We start from the raw sequence: 19,170 nt of genomic DNA on the forward strand, positions 1-19,170 counted from the left end.
TCAGAAAAACTCTTCAGGATTAAGAGGTTCTGGGTTCCTAGGGAGACTGGGCAATCAGAAAGGTCAAAGGAACTTTTCTAGCCCACCTTCAACTGGTTTTCCATCAAGTGAATCCTCCATTGGTTCTGGTCATTGTCAGACACTCCTCTGCTGCCTGAAGTCAGATTTGCCTCTGTCCTTTTTTTTTTTTTTTTTTTTTTTTTTTTTTTTTTTGACAGGCAGAGTGGACAGTGAGAGAGAGAGACAGAGAGAGAAAGGTCTTCCTTTGCCGTTGGTTCACCCTCCAATGGCCGCCGCTGCAGCCGGCGCACCGCGCTGATCCTGGCAGGAGCCAGGAGCCAGGTGCTTTTCCTGGTCTCCCATGGGGTGCAGGGCCCAAGCACCTGGGCCATCCTCCACTGCACTCCCTGGCCATAGCAGAGAGCTGGCCTGGAAGAGGGGCAACCGGGACAGAATCCGGCGCCCCAACCGGGACTAGAACCCGGTGTGCCGGCGCCGCAAGGTGGAGGATTAGCCTATTGAGCCACGGCGCCGGCCTGCCTCTGTCCTTTTGAGTGGGACCATGGGAGTGGCATGCATTCACAGATGGGAAGCTGGAGTTCACGCTAAGGAGAAGGGCAGTGCTAGGAAGAGCAGCTGTGCTCCCGTCTGGAAGTGCTCCAGGGCCTACAGTGCTCACGGTGATGCTAGAGGAGGAAAGGTGTGCCCTTGTTTACAAAGCAGTTCTAGGAAGTGCCGGGCATTCCTGATGCCCTCCCCTTGCTCTGGTTAAAGCCCTGGCCCACCAAGATTCTGCAGACTCACGAATTTCCTGTTTTAACCCTGCTTCCCGGGCAGTGAGAAGCAATGAATGAGGGCAAGGAGCTCTGTCCTAATTCTCTGTTCCTGATGTATCGAAAAATGAGAAGAACCATGAGAGGGAGCAGGTAAATATACCTTCTTAAAAAAAAATACCTTTAGGTCCCTTCCTGCTTGAAACCCACAGTGGTGACCTCCACCTCCCATCCAAGGGTGGAGTCTTCACTCAGGCCCTCGGAGCTCAGGCATGAGTCTTGTCCTCAACACGGTCCTCCTCGCGGGTCCTCTCGATGAATGAGCATCTCATACCAGTTAGAACTACCTGTCGACTCTGTTGTAGATGGCAGTGCCTCGCTCCTGCGAGCTCTAAGCGCAGCTAACAGGAATGGTGTCCTAGTGGCCCGGAGGAACTCGGAGTGGGGGCAGCAGACCAGAGCTGTGCTCCATCCCACACTGCTGTTTGTCCAGCAGTCATACCGGCCCTTCCTGAGCCTGGTCCAGAGAGCCCCCTGAATAGCACTGGGAGCACCAGGGCTCACTGACAGAGTCACTTTTATTGGGAACCACCGTTTAGGCACAAACCACAAAAACAATTCTTTGACTGGGTTGGTTTCTGTAACATCGCAGTGAGGAGCCCAGAATGTGTGTGGCCCCTTAGCCAAACCGATCAACCATCTTGCGTATCCACTTCTTGAGGCGGAAGACGTGTGTGTAGAAGCCATACTTGCCATCCCGGTCACAGCCTTCACCCCAGGAGACAATGCCCATCTGATACCAGCGGTTGTTGTAGGGGTTCTGAGGAGGAAAGACAGGGTTTTCGATAATCAAGTCCAAGGTAGCATCGGTGTTACTCTGCCAGGCAACTACCTGAAAACCGTCCCCTCCTCACCCCAGGTTACCCCCAGGCTGTGGTTCTTAAATGGAACTTTACCTTCATAACAAAGGGTCCCCCACTGTCACCTTCACAGGCATCCCCTCGTTTCCCCTCTTCAGGCTTGTAACCTTGAGAGAGAACACAAATGCTCATACTCCAGCTGCTCCCCTTTGAGATGTAGCTGGGGACAGGCATTTGATGCAACAGCTGAAACACCCCCTATTCCCATATCAGGGTGCCGAGGTTCAAGTCCTGGCTTTGCTCCCAATTCCTGCCTCCTGCCCACGTGCACCCTGAGAGGAAATGTTGATGGCTCAAAGTAGTTGGCTCCTGTCCACCCGCATGGGAGACCTGCATTGAGTTCCAGTCTTGGCTGTGGCCTGGCCCAATCCTGGCTGTTGTGGGCATTTGGGAATAAACTACCAGATAGGAGACCTATTTGTCTCCTCTCTCCCAAAAGCTAAATTTTATGAGACCTAGCTGACAAATATCCACTTGCGCACTTCTAGTCACCCTTCACTCTTCCTCCCCGCTCACATCCAGTCCTTTAAAAATCTTGCTGGCTCTCCCTTCAACACGGATGTAAAGCCAGCCATTGTTGCCACTTCTACCGCTGGCCACATAGCACACACCCTCCCAGAACCACCAGTTCCCTAGTTCTGCAGGGCCAGTCTACAGTCCATTCTCTACTCAGGCAGGATGACTCATAAAAGCTAACAAGATCCCTGATCTACAACCACAAGACAAAACTAACAGACCTCCTCAGGCAAACTTGGGGATGGGGGAAAAAAAAAAGACCTTGAGTCAGAAATTTTAAAATGGGGGACCGGCGCTATGGCGCAGCAGATTAAAGCCCCAGCCTGCAGTGCTGGCATCCCATATGGGCGCACCAGTTCGAGTCCTGGATGCTCCTCTTCCGATCCAGCTCTCTGCTGTGGCCTGGGAAAGCAGTAGAAGATGGCCCAAGTGCTTGCATCCCTGCACCCACGTGGGAGACCCGGAGGAAGCTCCTGGCTCCTGATTGGCACAGCTCCGGCCATTTCAGTCATTTGGGGTGTGAACCAGTGGACTAGGAAACCTCTCTCTTTCTGGCTCTACCTCAATCTGTAAGTCTTTCAAATAAATAGAAATAAATATTTTAAAAAAATAAATGGGTGGGGGCTGGTGCTGTGGCATAACAGGTAAAGCCTGCAGTGCCAGCATCTCATATGGGTGCCAGTTCAAAACCCAGCTGCTCCACTTTTGATCCAGCTCCCTGCTAATGCACCTGGGAAACCAGTGGAAGATGGCCCAAGTCCTTGGGCCTCTGCACCTGTTTGGGAGACCAGGAAGAAGCTCCTGGCCCCAGCTTTGGACAGGCGCAGCTCTGGCCTTTGTGGCCATTTGGGGAATGAACCTGTGGACAGAAGACCTCTCTCTCTGCCTCTCCCTCTCTGTAACTGCCTTTCAAGAAAATACATCTTTTAAAAATAAAAAAAATTTTAAAAATGGGTGAAGCAATGAGAAGAAATGAAAAGCAGAAAGTGGTTGAAAGGGAACTTGGGCCAAAAGAGAAATGTGTGTCCCTGAGGAAGGTTTTAAATATCTGGAACATACAAGAAAACTTCACCAAAATACAAGATGACTTAAATATGTGTGTTTAAAGGGTACCTGGGAAAACTGACCAGATATGATCAACTCTGAAACATAACCTAATAAAACAGGCCTCAAAGATGAAGGAAAAAAAAGTCCTAAAAACAACAACAAATATACCTTGCAAAGGCAAAAGTACTCTACTGGCATCAGACTGCAGAAACCAGGGGCTGGCACTGCACAGCCCATTAAGCTACTGCCCATGATGCCAGCATCCCATATAGGAGCACTGGTTCGAATCCTGACTGCTCTGCTTCCAATGCCAGCTCCCCAATGCACCTAGGAAAGCAACAGATAGTGTCCCTAGTGCTGGGGTCCCTGCCACCTACATGGGAACCCCGATGGAGCTCCCGGCTCCTGGCTTCAGCCTGGCTCAGCTCCAGCCATTGCGTCCTTTTGGGAATGAACTAGCACGTGAAAGATTCTCTGTCACTCTGCCTTTCAGGTAAATAAATCAAACTTTAAAAACAACATACAGGCACGAGTGTCTGGTAAAATCGTTAGGATGCTGCTGAGGACACCATCCCTTATCAGAGTGCCTGAGTTCAACTCCTGGCTCTGCTTCTGATTCCAGCTTCCTGCTAATAATGCACTTGTGTCCCTGCCACCACGTGGAAGACCTGCTTGGAATTCCAGGCTCCTGGCTTGCTCTCGCCTCAGCCCCAGCCATTGCAGGCATTTGGGGAGTGAATCAGAAGGACAGCTCTTGTGTTCTCACTCCCAGTTTTTTTAAAGAATAAGAATACACTGCTGATGTGCTGGGAAAGCAGCAGAAGCGGCCCAGGTCCTTGGGCCCCTGCACCCACGTGGGAGACCCACAAGAAGCTCCTGGCTCCTGGCTTCTGACTGTTCCAGCTCCGGCCATTGGGACCATTGTGGGAGTGAACCAGCAGATGGTTCTGTCTCCTCGCCTCTTTCATTTATTTATTTGAAAGGCATAAATACAGAATATTAAAAAAAAGTGATCCTGAAATTGGAAATGACTTAAATTATACTTTTAATGCCAAAAGCCACAATGACTAACAGTTGTAAGTATCTGTACCAAATAATGCAGCAACTATTAGTTGTTTATAAAATAAAATCAGTGCAAGATGATCAACTGGACTTAAATCAGGACATAAAAGACCTAAATAATGAGTAATAAGGTGCACTGAGAGTTATCTATCAACCCTTCCATGTGGATAATAGAGAACAAACTTCTCCAGCACACATATAATATTCACAGAAATTGATCAAACAGCCTACTCTCAAAAAAAGAAAAACAGTTCTATGAAGTAGAAATATTACAAACAATACACTTATCACAATGCAGCAAAGTTCAAACTTAACAAAATTCCCACGGGCCCTCCCATCCTGGAATTTAAAAACCTTCTGTTGAACAACTCGTGGATGAATGGGAAGTACAAACCATAGAACTTTTAAAAAGTACAATGAGGAGCTGGCGCTGTGGCGTAGTGGATACAGCCGCCACCTGCAGTGCCGGCATCCCCTATGGGCGCCAGTTCAAGTCCCAGGCACTCCACTCTGATCCAGCTCTTGCCTGGGAAGGCAGCAGAAGATGGCCCAAGTGCTTGGGCCCCTGCACCCATGTGGGAGACCTGGAAGAAGCTCCTGGCTCCTGGCTGCAGGTTTCAGATCAGTGCAGCTCCAGCCATTGTGGCCAACTGGGAAGTGAACCAGCAGATGGAAGACCTCTCTCTCTCCCCTCTCTCCCTTCTCTCCCCTCTCTCCTCTCTACCTGCCTCTCCTTCTCTCTCTGTGTAACTCTGCCTTTCAAATAAATAAATCTTTTTTAAAAAATACAATGAAAACACTACATCGTGTTTTCCACACTTATTTTAGACCAAAGGCTAGGAAACAATAGAGTGAGGTTTTTTTTTTAAATAAATATTTATTTGAAAGGCAGAGAGGGAGGGGAGAAAGAGGGAGAGAGGATCTTCTATCCCCTGCTTTATTCCTCAAATGGCTGTAATAGCCTGGTCTGGCGAGGTTGAAGCCAGAAACCTAGAACTCCCTGGTCTCCCACACGGGAGGCAGGGACCTAAGTACTTGGGCCCTCTTCTGCACATCAGCAGGAAGCTGGATCAGAATCAGAGTGGCTGAGTCTCCAACCAACACCCCAACACGAGATGGTGGCTTAACCAGCAGCGCTACAACTCTGCCCCCAACACAATGTTTTCTATAAATGTAACTCTACACAATAAATATGAAAAGATCAGAGAGAAATAAGGGGCCAGTGTTGTGGCACAGAGAGTAAACCCGCTGCCTGCGATGCCAGCATCCCATATGAGTGCCGGTTCAAGTCCCAGCGACTCTGATTCTGATCCAGCTCGCTGCTGATGTGCCTGGGAAAGCAGCGGAAGATGGCCCAGGTGCTTGTGCCCTGGCACCCACGTAGGAGACTGTGAAGAAGCGCCTGGCTTCGGATCAGCCCAGCTCCGGCCATTGGGACCATTTGGAGAGTGAACCAGCGGATGGAAGACCTCTTTCTCTCTCCCCTCCCCCGCCCTTCTCTCTCCGTCTCTTCCTCTCTATAACTCTGACTTTCAAGTAAATAAATAAATCTTTAAAAAAAAATAATCAGCTAAGTCTCAGCTCAAAAAGCTGGAAGGAAACACAAAACTAAGCTAGAAGAAAACGTAAAAAGATAAAAGCAGAAATGAATGAAGTGCATAACAGAAAAATGACAGGCCAATGTTTAACAAGTCAGATTCCTAGGTTATTTTGTTTTTGTAAAAGAGACAAGTCACCAGCTCATGTACTCAAGAAAAATAAGGGAACACACTCATGTAAAGGAAGGTACCAAGAGAAGAAGCCATGAGGACACGTCACCGTCCTCTAGCAGCTGAGAGGAAGTGGAAGGTGCGTCGTCCTTGGACACAATGACCCAACCTCAGGTTTTCCCAATGAAAATACCAACAAGAGGCCCGTATTGTGGCGCAGATGGCTCAGCTACCGCCTGCGACTCTGGCATCCCCATGAGCGCTGCTTCAAGTCCCCGCTGCACCACTTCTGATCCAGCTCCCAACTAAGCAGCAGAAAATGCCCCAAATACCTGGCCCCTGCCACCCACGTGGGAGAGCTGGATGGGGTTCCTGCCTCCTGGCTCCTGGCTTTGGCTTGGCCCCGCCCCTGCCATTGAGGTGACCTGGGTCATAAGCCAGCTGACAGAGGACCAATCTTTTCCTCCCTCTCTGTAACTCTGCCTTTCAAATAAACATTTTCAAAAATAAGAGTACTGGGGCCGGTGTTGCAGCATAGTGGGTAAAGCTGCTGCCTGCGATGCCAGCATCCCATGTGGGCTCCAGTTCGAGTCCCACTTGCTCTACTTCCAATGCAGTCCCTGCTAATGACCTGGATAAACAGAGGATGGCCCAAGTCCTTGGGCCCCTGCACCCACGTGAGACCCTGATGAAGCTCCTGGCTCCCAGCTTCTGCCTGGCTCAGCCACTGCTGTTGTGGCCACCTGGGGAGTGAACCAGCAGATGGAAAATCTCTCTGTGAGTCTTTCCAATAAGTAAATAAATCTTTAAAAAACAAACACAGGGGATGGCGCTGTGATACAGCAAGTTAAGCCACTGTCTGCAGTGCCAGCATCGCATATGGGCGCCAGTTCAAGTCCTGGCTGCTCCATTTCTTTTTTTTTTTTTTTTTTTTTTTTTACAGGCAGAGTGGACAGTGAGAGAGACAGAGAGAAAGGTCTTCCTTTGCTGTTGGTTCACCCTCCAATGGCCGCCGCGGCTGGCCCGCTGCGCTGATCCGAAGGCAGGAGCCAGGTGCTTCTCCTGGTCTCCCATGGGGTGCAGGGCCCAAGCACTTGGGCCATCCTTCACTACACTCCCGGGCCACAGCAGAGAGCTGGCCTGGAAGAGGGGCAACCGGGACAGAATCCGGCGCCCTGACCGGGACTAGAACCCGGTGTGCCAGTGCCTCAGGCAGAGGATTAGCCTAGTGAGCCGTGGCACCAGCATGGCTGCTCCATTTCTGATCCAGCTCCCTCCTAATCTGTCTCTCCCTTTCTCTCTGTTAACTCTGCCTTTCAAACAAAATATTTTTCAAAAATAAAAATACCGACCAGTGCTGTGGCAGATTAGATAAAGCCACCACCTGCAGTGCCGGCATCCCATATGGGTGCTGGTTTGAGTCCCGGCTACTCCACTTCTGATTCAGCTCTCTGCTATGGCCTGGGAAAGCAGAAAATGGCCCAAGTCCTTGGGCCTTGCACCCACGTGGGAGACCCAGAAGAAGCTCCTGGCTCCTGGCTTTGGATCAGCACAGCTCCAGCCGTTGCGGCCAACTGGGGAGTGAACCAGTGGATGGAAGACCTCTCTCTCTCTCTCTCTCTCTCTGCCTCTCTCTGTAACTCTGCCTTTCAAATAAATAAAAAAACTCAAATAAATAAAAATACCAGTAAGCTTTTTAATTGACCTAGACAAGCTTATATAAAAGTTCATAAGGGAAAAACAAACATGCAAGAAATGCCAGGAAAACACTGGAAAAGACAAACCTGGAAGACTGACCCTACTAGTTATTAAACATACTCCAAAACCTTTTTAATTAAAAAAAAAAAACATATTTGAAAAGCAGAGTGACAAGAGAGGGAGAGAGAGAGATCTCCCATCTGCTGGTTCACTCCCAAATAGCCATAATAGCTGGAGCAGGGCTAAGCCAAAGCCAGGAGCCTGGAACTCTATCCGGGTCTCCCATGTGGGTGGCACTTGGGCCATCCTCTGCTGTCTTCCGACGCTGGAGCAGGGAGCTGGCTCAGAGGTGGAGCAGCCGGGTCAAGCTGGTGCTGATAGCAGATGCCTGCTGTGCACAGCGCCAGCCCTTGCTCAACTCTTGACTCCAGCTTCCTGCCTGGGAGGCGGTGGCGAAGGCTCAGGTAATCAACTGGGTTGCTAGCACCCATGGGTGAGACCGGACTGAGTTCTCAGCTTCTGGCTCCTGCCCCTGGCTATTGTGGGCACTTAGGTAGTAAAGTAGCGGCAGATGCGAGCGCTCACCTGCTCTCGCTCGCTCTCTACCCCCTTCTCCCTCTGTGTCCGACTCTCAAAAACTAACATTAACATTAAAAAGACCATATATAAGGTTGAAAAAACCACAAACGAGGAGAAATGTACACTACTAATATAGGAAGAACGCCTAAAAATTGATGAGAAAGGGACAAAAATGGTCATTAGAAACATTTCACGAAAATTATACATAAAGTGATCTTTAATATACTACTTCTTGCCTCTTAAGTTGGTAAAAAGATAAAATATGACTTTCCTTTGGCAAGGTTATAGGGAAACAGGCATTCTCATACTCTGCAGATGGAAACGCAGATCGCTACAACCCTCATGGAAGAAATTTGGAAATATCTAAGAAAACTGCACACGAGGATACTTAAAAATTTCGTGGAAAATGGAACTGAGAGACACGTTTGGCTCGGCAGCTGCACCACCCGGAGCACCTGTATCTCTTCTCTCTCCTGTTCCTGACCCAGCCTCCTGCTAACACACACCCTGCGAAGTAGCCCTGACGGCTCCAGGACTGCGACGGAGACCCGGAGCTCCAGGCTGCGGCCTCAGCCTGGCCCAGCCCTGACCGCCAGCCTCTAGGGAGTGAACCAGTGGGTGGACGATCACTCTGTCTTTGTCTTCCTGTTTCTGTACCTTTCAAATAAAATGAAAGGAAAAAGAAAGGAAAGGTCCTTTTCACATTTGAAAAAAAAAAAATTTACCTTGGTGGAAAAAATTTCAAAAGCCAAGCACACAAGGGGCCTTTAAGAAAAGTTTATGGAGGGGCTGGTGGTGTGGTGTAGAAGGCTAAGCCACCACCTGCTGTGCTGGCATCCCATGTGGGCGCTGGTTCATGTCCAGGCTGCTCCACTTCTGATTCAGCTCCCTGCTAATGTGCCTGGGAAAGCAGAGGAAGATGGCCCAAGTGCCTGGGCTCCTGCCTCCCATGTGGGAGACTCGGAGGAAGCTCCTGGCCCCTGGCTGTTGCAGCCATTTGGGGAGTGAACTAGCAGATGACAGATCTCTCTCTCTCTCTCTCTCTCTCCTTCTCTCACCTTGTCTCTCTCCTTCTGTCTCTCTCTCCTGTCTTTCTGTAACTCTGCCTTTCAAATAAATGAATAGGTCTTTAAAAAAAAGTTTATGGAAAAGAGTATATTATGAAAAAACTATGCATGGATTTCAAAAATTCATGAGGTGGACTAACACGTCTTTACACCACAATAAACTGGTGCACAGGCTGTGGGTGTCTCACACAGCGACTTAACCAGCGGGCCAAACAGCCACAACTCATGTTTACCTCTCAACAGAGCAACCCCAGTTCTAGGAACTCCTGGAAGGTACAGCTCCAACGGTACAGAAATATTTACGCGAAGGAGTGCTCCCTGCGGCACTGCTGTTGACTGCCAAATATCGGAAACAACCGAAACTCCCGAGCATGAGGAAATGGTTGAGTAGCCCTCGGAACATCCACACGACAGAGTCCGATGCGGCTTTCAACAGCTCAAATAAATCAGGAAAAATTCTGCAGTCCATATAAGGTGCATTTCTGGGCTACATTAAATGGAACAAGCCAAACGCTAGAAAACATCTATTGTATGCGTCTCTGTGGGTAGAAAAGTGGGGTGAAGAGAATACGCCCAGCAGCCCATCTGTGCCAAAGGCAGGAAGAGTAAGCCAGGGACAGAATGGGGTGGAGGGCTGGGGGCTGGGAAGGGAGTGGGAGGGGAGAGGCTTCGCTTCTCTGAGTGCTGTCTGCTGACATTTCACATACTCAAAAATAACAAAGTATTTTTGGAGGAGCGCACAAAACAATGCCACCAGAAACAAATAAGGCTAATGGCATTTTACGTGAGTGACACAGAGGAGCAGGGGCAGAATGAACCCGCCTAAGTGACTTGGAAACACAGTGCTTCCACCGTCTACTCTCAAGCTAAAACAAAAGAAACAGAAATGTTATGAGCTCTTGGTGGTATGAGACAGATGGGGGGTTCTGGAACTGTATCCTAGTGTTGACCAAATAAGTAAATGCATCACGGATAATCAGAGTCAGGTTTCTCTCTGGTCACAAAGACAGCCACAAATATGCAAAGGAAGAAGCTAAAATTAATTTTGTGGTATGGGTCTGGAATTGGGTGTTTCAACAGGAACTGGTTTTTAACCAGATGTGAGAGACCAACGATGGATGTCTAGGTAGGTGGGTGAATGGATGGGTGGACAGATGACTGACAGTAGATAATCTATGGGTATGATAGGTGATGAAAGATGGATAGATTGGTAGCTGAATGGATGGACAGATATGACTGATAAATACAACAGATTGGTGTGATGGGTGGACATACAGCAGACAGATATAATAAATGGATAAATAGGTAGACATGATAGATGACTGATGGCTAGGTAGTAGATAGACATAACAGGTAGATGATGGATGGACAGAAAGGATGGCTAGATAGATGATAGGTGATAGGTGGTAGAGAGATGATAGATAGATGAGACAGGGGTTAGTGTGTGCACTAGCTTTCCGACCTGGGGCTGAGAAAGACACTTGGTCTGCATCTCTCTTATATCCCGCCCTCCCCCTAGGAAGCCAGCTTCCTGAGGGACACAGGTGTGGTGTGTGTGGGAACGGGCCATTGAATGAATGACTGAGCAGGTCTCCCCACCCATGGCCTCTGGCTGCTCTCTGGGCCCGCATCTCAGCCTCACACAAGCTCAGGCCTGGAGCCTTCAGCTCATTCTACAGGGGAGGTCTGCAGGCGGCTGCGGCTGTGGTTCCAACCCAGGCCGTGCTCACGTCACGCCCCAATCCTGGCCACGCCCAGCCGCGCTGCTCCCGGGAGCTGCCACGCCCACACTTGCCGGCACAAAACATGTTGTCGGTGACTCGGATCCGCGTGGACGCCTTGCAGATGGGCCGCTCCACAAGAGGCAGATTCACCATCTGTAGCACGCTGGGCTGTACCTCGTTCATGTTCACGGTCCACATCTCCTTCAGGTTGCCCCAGCCTGTCACCCGCCCCTTGTGTCCAGCCTGGAGCAAGCTGCGGGGAAGACAGGAGAGGGACCCGCTGAGAGCGGACCTGGGCGCCTCGGGTGGGCCCGAGGCCGTTGCTTAGGGACCCAGATCTCAAAGAACCTTGGGGCTGACTCCAAGAACCTGAGGCCTGGGGAGGGGCAAGGAGCTTCTGCCCGCCCCTGAGGCCACGCCCACCCCACCTGGTCACTATCTGCTTGTCAGGCAGGCACACGGGGTGGATGTAGTCGCTGAAGGCAACCGGCTTCTTGAGCTTCATCAGGGCGATGTCCCGGTCCAGGTTCTCCCGCCAGTTGTACCCGGGGTGGATGATGATCTTTTCCAGGGTGGAGATCTTCTCCATGTTCCGCTCGTACCTGTGCGGAGCCCACAGGGGAACAGAGCGACTGCGGGCCCGGCAGGGAGGGGCAGCCAGTTCCTGAAGGAAGGATCTGGGGCGGGAGCAGGGTCTGGGAGGCGAGGAGGGGCCCGGGCTGGCTCTTGCCTTGGTGGTCCCCTGGCGGCTTCTCCCCACTCCCCCAACCCGGTCCTGCCCTGGTGTCTGGACAGGGACTGCTGGGATATCATTTTGCGGGGCTGCAGAGACCATGTCCCCCAGGCCCCAGAGTTACCCTGGCACCCTCCTGGCACCCGGGGGCCTCGGGCATGCTGTACCTGCTGCGGGCGTATTTGCCGATGCGCACCAGAATGTCATTCACGGTGAAGTTCTTGTCCCAGGGCGGGTAGAGGAGGCAGTGGGCAGCAGTGAGAACCCAGCGGTCGCTGATGAGGCTGGCGCCGCACAGCAGCTCCTGGGGGCTCTTCCGGAAAATCATCACCTGCCTGGGAGGGGAGCAGGGGCCGTGAGGAGCTGGGGACCCGCCCTCCACCAGCCCTGCAAGTAGAAAGCCCCTGGCTTAAGAACTAGCTGGGGGGTGGGGAGGGGCACCGTGGTGTTAATAGGCTAAAGCCTCTGCCTGCGGTGCCCTCATCCCATACAGGTGCTGGCTGGAGTCCCGGCTGCTCCTCTTCTGATCCAGCTCTCTGCTATGGCCTGGGAAGGCAGTAGAAGTTGGCTCAAGTCCCTGGGCCCCTGCACCTGCATGGGAGATTCGGAGGAAGCTCCTGGCTCCTGCCTTCAGATTGGCCCAGCTCTGGCCCTTGTGGCCATTTGGGGAGTGGACCAGTGGATGGAAGATCTTTCTCTGTCTCTCCCTGTCTGTAACTCTACCTCTCAAATAAATAAAATAAAATAAAGAACTAGCTGGGGGGGGGGGGGCGGGCTGGTGCCATGACGTAGTGGGCTAAGTCTGCCTACATCCTATGTGGGCACCAGTTCAAGACCCAGCTGCTCCTCTTCGGATCCAGCTCCCTGCGGATGGCCTGGGAAAGCAGCGGAAGATGGCCCAAGTGCTTGGGCCCCGGCACCCGCATGGAAGACCTGGAAGAAGCTCCTGGCTTCGGATGGGCCCAGCTCTGGCCATTGCAGCCATTTGGGGAATCTCTGACTGTAACTCTGCCTCAGGTAAATAAGTCTAAAACCAGCTGGAGGGCCCTCAGAGGGTTAAGATGCTCCCTCAGCACCCACAGCCCATCTGGGCACCAGTTTGAGTCCCAGCTGCTCCGTTTCTCATCTAGCTCTCTGCTTGTGGCCTGGAGAAGCAGCGGAAGATGGCCCACGCTCTTGGGCCCCTGCACCTGCCTGGGAGACCCGGCAGACCATTTGGGGAGTGAATCCGAAAATGGAAAATCTCTCTCTCTCTCTCTCTCTCTAACTCTGCCTCTCAAATGAATAAACGAACCTTTAAGTAGCGGGGAGCAGGGAACTAACTGGACAGAGCTGGCTCCAGGTTTGCTCAGCAGAAGCACCAGGCTCAGCCCCGCCCAGAGCTTCTGTAAACCCTGAGCCTGGGGGCGGAAAGGGCTTCCCAGGGCTGTGCGTGGCCCTGGCAGCGCGGGGCGGGTGGCGGGGCAGGCGGACGCACCAGGGCGCGCTGCCGATCTGGGCGTCGCGGCCCCCGACGATGCGCCCGTGGATGTAGGACTCCAGAAGCTCCTCCTCCCTTTCGTCCTTCAACGACTTCTTCTCAAAGAGAGGACGCAGCCCACAGTCTGCAGAGCAGGGCAGGCTGTGAGGCCCCGGCCCCGCCGCCCCCGCACCGCCCCCCAGGGCCGCCCTCGTCTCACCCGCCTCCCCGGTGCCGAAGGTCTCCTGGTTGAAGAAGGTCTGGAACTCCTGCTCCGTGGTGCGCCCCTCGATGGCCTCTTCCAGCCCAAGTACCTCCTCTTCTATGGCCTCCTCTGCAGGGGCCCAGGCACCGTCGGCGCTGGGCTGGGCTGGGCTGGGCCACTCTTCAGAGCGTCCCCTAGACTGCCCCCACCCCCACCCCCACCCCTGCTGGCCTTGGAGGCCGACAGCACAGGTACCGCCGGGGCCTCAGTTTACTCGTCTGTAAACGGGGAGAGGCCCTGCGCCCCCCACGCCCACCTCTGCCGGCCCACTCACCGCAGTAGTTGAGGCCGCAGTACTCGAAGCTGCTGGGCCTCCCGGCCACGTAGCACCACGCGCCCTCCTCGTCCCCGTCCGGGTTGCGGCAGAAGTTCTCCACCAGCGGCACTTGCGGGCTGAAGCTCTTGCCCCTGCTCAGAGCCTGGGCCTCCGGGCTGCTCCAGGCCAGGCAAGGGGTCCCTTGTTTGGTGACCGCCAGGCGCCCCTGATAGTGCCTGCCGCGCTCAGAGACGCAGGGCTCCAGTGGCGGGGGCTGCGTCACCCCGGAGTGTCCAGTGCGTGGTCTCAGCTCCAGGGTCACTTGCCCCTGGCCTGGTGGGTGGGGAGGCAGAGAGTAGGGTGGGTGGGCCGCCGCTAGGCGGCGCCAGACAAGAATTCCAATCCGCGCCTTGGCTGCTGTCTGCCCCAGCGACCTCAGGCAGCCTAACTTCTCTGGGCTTCTGTTGCCTGCTTTTCAAGGGCTTGCTAAAGGCATTCTTGCAGGTGGGAGGCCTAAGCAAGACCTGCAGCAGCCCAGGAGCCAGGGTTGGCTTCCTGGGCCAGCTGTAATCCACTGGGAGTGACTGTGGGGAGATTCGCCAGGATTCTGTTTCCCTAGGGGCAGGGCAGGGCAGGGCAGGGACAGACGTCAGCGGATGCTGGTCACAGGCAGCTGTTTGGGTTAAGATGACTGGTGACGGGGCAGGTGCTGTGGCGGAGCCGGGGAAGCTGCCGTCTGCCATGCCAACATCCCACATGGCTGCCGTGTGTGTCCCGGCTGCTCCACTTCAATCTAGCTCCCTGCTAATGAGCCTGGGACAAGCAGCGAGAGATGGCCCAAGTGCCCGGGCTCCTGCCACCCACATGGGAGCTCTAGATGACGCTCCTGGCTTCTGGCTTCAGCCTGGCCCAGCCCTGGCCACTGCAGCCATCTGGGGAGTCAATCAGCAGATGAAACCTCTCTCTCTCTCTCTCTCTCTCTCTCTCTCTCTCCCTCTCTCCCTCTCTCCCCCTCTGCCTTTCATATAAATAAATAAACCTGAAAAAAAAAAACACAAATGGTATATTTCTGGTGTCAACAGCTGCCTCATTCTGCCTCCCCCCTGACCATGAACGCATGGGGACTTCAAAAAGTTCATGGAAAAATGGAGTGAAAAGTATGAGTTATTTTGGTGCAAAAACATATTGAAGCCCATGCATAGCTTTTTCAGAATGCGCATTTTCCACATACTGTGGGAGAAAAAAAAAGGTTTTTTGGCACCAGAAGAATTTTTTATTCCAAAATAAATGGATGATTTTAATTCCATTTTTCCACAAATGTTCTGATGTCCCCCTGAATGTGTGCCACGGATCTGGGCCCAACCCTGGAGCAAGGAGCCAAGCTCAGCTCAAGCCATCAGTGAAGGCAGAGGTGTCCAGCCCAGCCCAGCCTCCCTCAGTGGACCCCACAGCAGCTGAGACCAGCGGAGCCACCTGGCCTGTCCACAGTCGCGTAAGAAATATGGGCTCTTGAGGCCGGCGCTGTGGCATAGCGGGTAAAGCCGCCGCCTACAGTGCAGGCATCCCATATGGGGGCCGGTTTGAGTCCCGGCTGCTCCTCTTCTGATCCAGCTCTCTGCTATGACCTGGGAAAGCAGTAGAAGGTGGCCCAGGTCCTTGAGCCCCTGCACCCACGTGGGAGACCCAGAAGAAGCTCCTGGCTCCTGCTTTCGGATCGGCTCAGCTCTGGCTGTCGCGGCCATCTGGGGAGTGAAGCAGTGGATGAAAGACACACCCCCCCGCCCCGCCTCTGCTCTCTGTAAGTCTTGCCTTTCAAATAAATAAATAAATAAATACATCTTTAAAAAAAAAAAAGAAAAGAAAAGAAACACGGGCTCATCACGCAGTGCACCTGAGATGGTGTGGTTGTCTGTCTGGCCACACTCTGGCGCCTGTGATGAATGAAATCACACAGGGCCGAGCTGCCTGAGGCCAGCTCTGGCTCAATGGTTAGGGACGGCTTCCCAGGGAGAAGCTAAGGAGAGGGCGGGAGGCCACTCCCCCAGGTCACCCGACTTCCAGGATCAAGGGGAGCCTCCAGTGTCGAACGCCGGACCCCAGCTCTGAAGGAAGCGCGGGCCCCATCCCGGCTGCCAGGCCCCAGCCAGGCCCATGGGCCTCGGTTGTGGACCGCCCCCCAGCCCCCCCTGCTCACTGCAGTCGGGGACGCTGCACTCCTCCCTGCGCACGCTGGGGTCTCTGGTGTAGCACCAGGGGCCCGTGGTGCTGCCATCCGGGTTGCGGCAGAAATTCTCCTTCAGGTCAGCCTCGGGGTGGGTGGTGAAGTTGATTCTGGAAGAGGACACGGCTCAGCGGAAGGGCCGCGTCCCCGCCCCGCCGCGGCCAGCCCGCCGGCACTCACTCAGGGTTATGTGGGTAGCGACTCCTCCACAGCTGACACTCGATGCCCGACTGCGTGACGCTCACTTGCCCTCGGTAGTTCGTCCCCAGACCCTGGGCACAGTGACCTGCGGAGACCTCGGGCCAGGTTGGCATCCACGCTGAGACTCTGTGCCCCCCACTGCTGCCAGCAAAGCTCTGTCCACTCCCTTCGAGCTCTCTCTGGCCCCCAATCCTTAGCCTGCATTTGTTCTGCTCCCAGCTTTTCTGCAGCCCACGTGGCAGCGGTCACCACATATTCACTGAGTGCCTGCCATGGGGCAAACACTGTGCCAAGTACCCAGGACACAGCCATGAAGATGACAGTCAGAGACAGGCCAGGTCCCTGCCCCCACAGAGTTTCTCCAAGTGAACAAAATCCTAGGCACCTGGCCTTGGCCTGCCTGGCCCTGGTATCTCAGCATTTCATGCCTCAGGCCCTTTGCACATGCTGCTCCTGCTGCTTGGAATGCCGTGTGTTCACCAGTGCAGCCCCCAAGGCCAGGAAAACTCCACTTTTGGGAAGCCGTCCCTGATCCTGCTTGGCAAAACAGGTGCTCCTTCTCCCGTGTTCTCTGGGTGTCTTGAACAGAACTTTTCCAGACACCACTTCAACGTTTTGCACTTTCGTTTTCCTATGAGACTGTGTGTTCCCTGAACACTGGGGGTCCCCAGTCCCTGACCCAGTGTCTGGCTCACAGCAGGGGGTGTCCTAAAATATTGGCTGAGTAAATTATTTATCACATGACTGGACAGACGTTCAAGAATCCCACATGGTGGGGTCCCCTGTCACCCTGGGGGAGGAGAAGGGAGGCTTCCCAGGGCCCAGGGCAGGTGAATGAAGGTTGTTCTAGGGGAGGTGACGATGCCAGCAGGGGCCAGGAGGTGGGCCATGTCGGCACATTTATGGAAGTGCTTGCTGTCCGAGGGGGCTGGGGTACATGTTTGGTGCAACGGGGGGGGGGGGGGGGGGGGGACTGGAAGGGCAAGTTCAGGCCAGAACTGGCAAAGCGTGCCGGGCCAAGAAGCCAGTGCTGACTCTGTGGGTTACAGGGAGCCGCCGAAGGCGTTGGAGGGTGAGTGTGACCTCATCAAGCTCTGACCAGGGCGGGCGGAGGCCCAGCCCAGGCAGTGAGGAGGCCGGAAGCGTTCATTCATCACCCACCCACCCACCTGTTCCTGCAACGTCTGTGCCAGACACAGAGCCAGGAAAACGGACTCACGGTGCAGGGGCGCAGGTCACTGTCGCCACGATGGCCCATCCCTTCTGAGCTCGGGAACGCACAGGCAGGGTGCGGTGCGGTGCTGGAGGGACCCTGGCCGCCTCGCCTGCCCCACCCCTGCTCTCCCCCCTCCCCCCAGGGCAGACCCTCACCTTCCATACAGTTGGTGAAATTTTCCCGGGGAGTCCTCACCGGCTCACAAGCTGGAAAAGATCCAAAAACATCTTTGGGACGGGGGTGGGGGGCAGGGCTGGCCGGGGACGTGCAGACCCTGGGAGTTCGCCAGGAGGGAAGCGGGACGGACTGGACGCACTAGAAGGTTCTCTGGGCAGCCGGCGTCCGCAGCCTCCCTTCCTGGGGCAGGCCCTGGGCAGGCTCACCTGTGTACTTGGCCCAGAACGCCTCCTGAAAAACAAGGGCAGGAGTGAGGCGGTGGCGGGGTCCTGGTCGGCTCTGTCTTAGTAACCGGGGTCTCCTTCCCTCACCCAGCTCGGCCCGGGCAGCCTCTGCGGAGTTTCCCACTTCCGGTTCCAGCAGGGGACTGTATTTGAGGAGGGGGCGACCCCACACCCGCCAAGACCGACTCCCCAGGGCGGGGCTCTGAGGAAGGGCCCTGGGCGCTGAGGCACCCCAGCGGGGGGCAGGGGCTCCCGGCCCCAGTGGGGCCCCACCGCCAGGGGTGGCCCAGAGGAGGCCGGGGCCGGGGGCCGGGGCCGGGGGCTGGGCCGGGCTCACCGTGGCGCTGGACGACTCCAGGGCCTCGAAGGCCTCCTCGTAGCTGCACACCTCCTCGTAGCACTCCCGCTCCAGGTTGCCCTTCCGCACCTCCTCCAGGAAGCCTGTGTTGGCGCGCCGTGCCCGCTGCAGCAGCGACATCGCCCGCTGAGGGGCCAGGAACACTGCGGGGACCGTGGCCTCAGGGAGCCGGCCTGCCTTGGGACATGCAAGTACCCAGCAGGCCCCTCTTCCGGTGAGGGGCTGCCCTCACAGCCTCACCCGAGCCCCTGCCTCCTTCCCTAAGCTGACCCCCTGGGCTGACGCCACCCCCCACTGCCTGGGGGGAGGGGCCGACTCGGAGACCCGAGCCCATGGCCAGCACCCCAGCCTGCAGTCCGTGCCAGCTTCCAAGGTCCCCCTTACCCACCTTGCTGGCTGCACACAAGGCTAACCAGGGCGGCCGCGGCCAGGCAGCCAGCTAGCCGCAGGCCTGGGACGTGCTCCATCGTGGGTCTGCTCCCAGGACTGAGGGATCGCCCTGAGCCCTCTGGGTTAATGTTGAACCAACGTGAAGAAATCAGCGGAGGGGGACAGGTCAGCAGGTCAGGGCCAGCCGTGGGGACAAGTGGAGAGACAGCCCTCCCCCACCAGCCAGGAGCAGGGATGCATGGCCTGGGCGGAAGTCACAAAGAAAGGTCACTGTCACCACCATGGCTATCCCTTCTGAAGGCAGGGGTGAGCTTGAGTCGAGGGCCACTGCTGTTCCTTCCAATCCTAATGCAGAAAGATGGTGCTTCCTTTATTATTATTATTTAAAGGTGTGTTTATTTATTTGAAAGGCAGAGTTACAGAGAGGGAGAGAGAGATCTAACATCTGTTGGTTCACTCCCCAAATGGCTGCAACAGCCAGAGCTGGGCTGATCCTAAGCCAGGAGCCAGGAGCTTCTTTCAGGTCTCCCACATGGGTGCAGGGGCCCAAGCACTTGGGCCAACTTCCACTCCTT

At 54.6% G+C, this 19,170-nt stretch overlaps 1 protein-coding gene across 1 annotated transcript; it reads right to left on the reverse strand.

Moving 5' to 3' along the window:
* Positions 1 to 1,333: 1,333 nt before the first annotated feature.
* F2 (coagulation factor II, thrombin) lies at positions 1,334 to 18,750 on the reverse strand. Its single transcript, XM_002709082.5, has 14 exons — positions 18,594 to 18,750; positions 18,185 to 18,348; positions 17,830 to 17,854; positions 17,602 to 17,652; positions 16,210 to 16,315; positions 16,003 to 16,139; positions 13,827 to 14,141; positions 13,508 to 13,621; positions 13,306 to 13,432; positions 11,996 to 12,163; positions 11,524 to 11,697; positions 11,167 to 11,348; positions 1,730 to 1,800; positions 1,334 to 1,593 (listed from the first exon to the last, which is right to left on the reverse strand). The coding sequence occupies exons 1-14, from the start codon at positions 18,670 to 18,672 to the stop codon at positions 1,453 to 1,455; spliced, it is 1,854 nt and encodes a 617-aa protein (XP_002709128.3). The 5' UTR covers positions 18,673 to 18,750; the 3' UTR covers positions 1,334 to 1,452.
* Positions 18,751 to 19,170: the final 420 nt, after the last annotated feature.

This window comes from Oryctolagus cuniculus, chromosome 1, assembly GCF_964237555.1.
Source record: "Oryctolagus cuniculus chromosome 1, mOryCun1.1, whole genome shotgun sequence".
NCBI lineage: Eukaryota > Metazoa > Chordata > Mammalia > Lagomorpha > Leporidae > Oryctolagus > Oryctolagus cuniculus.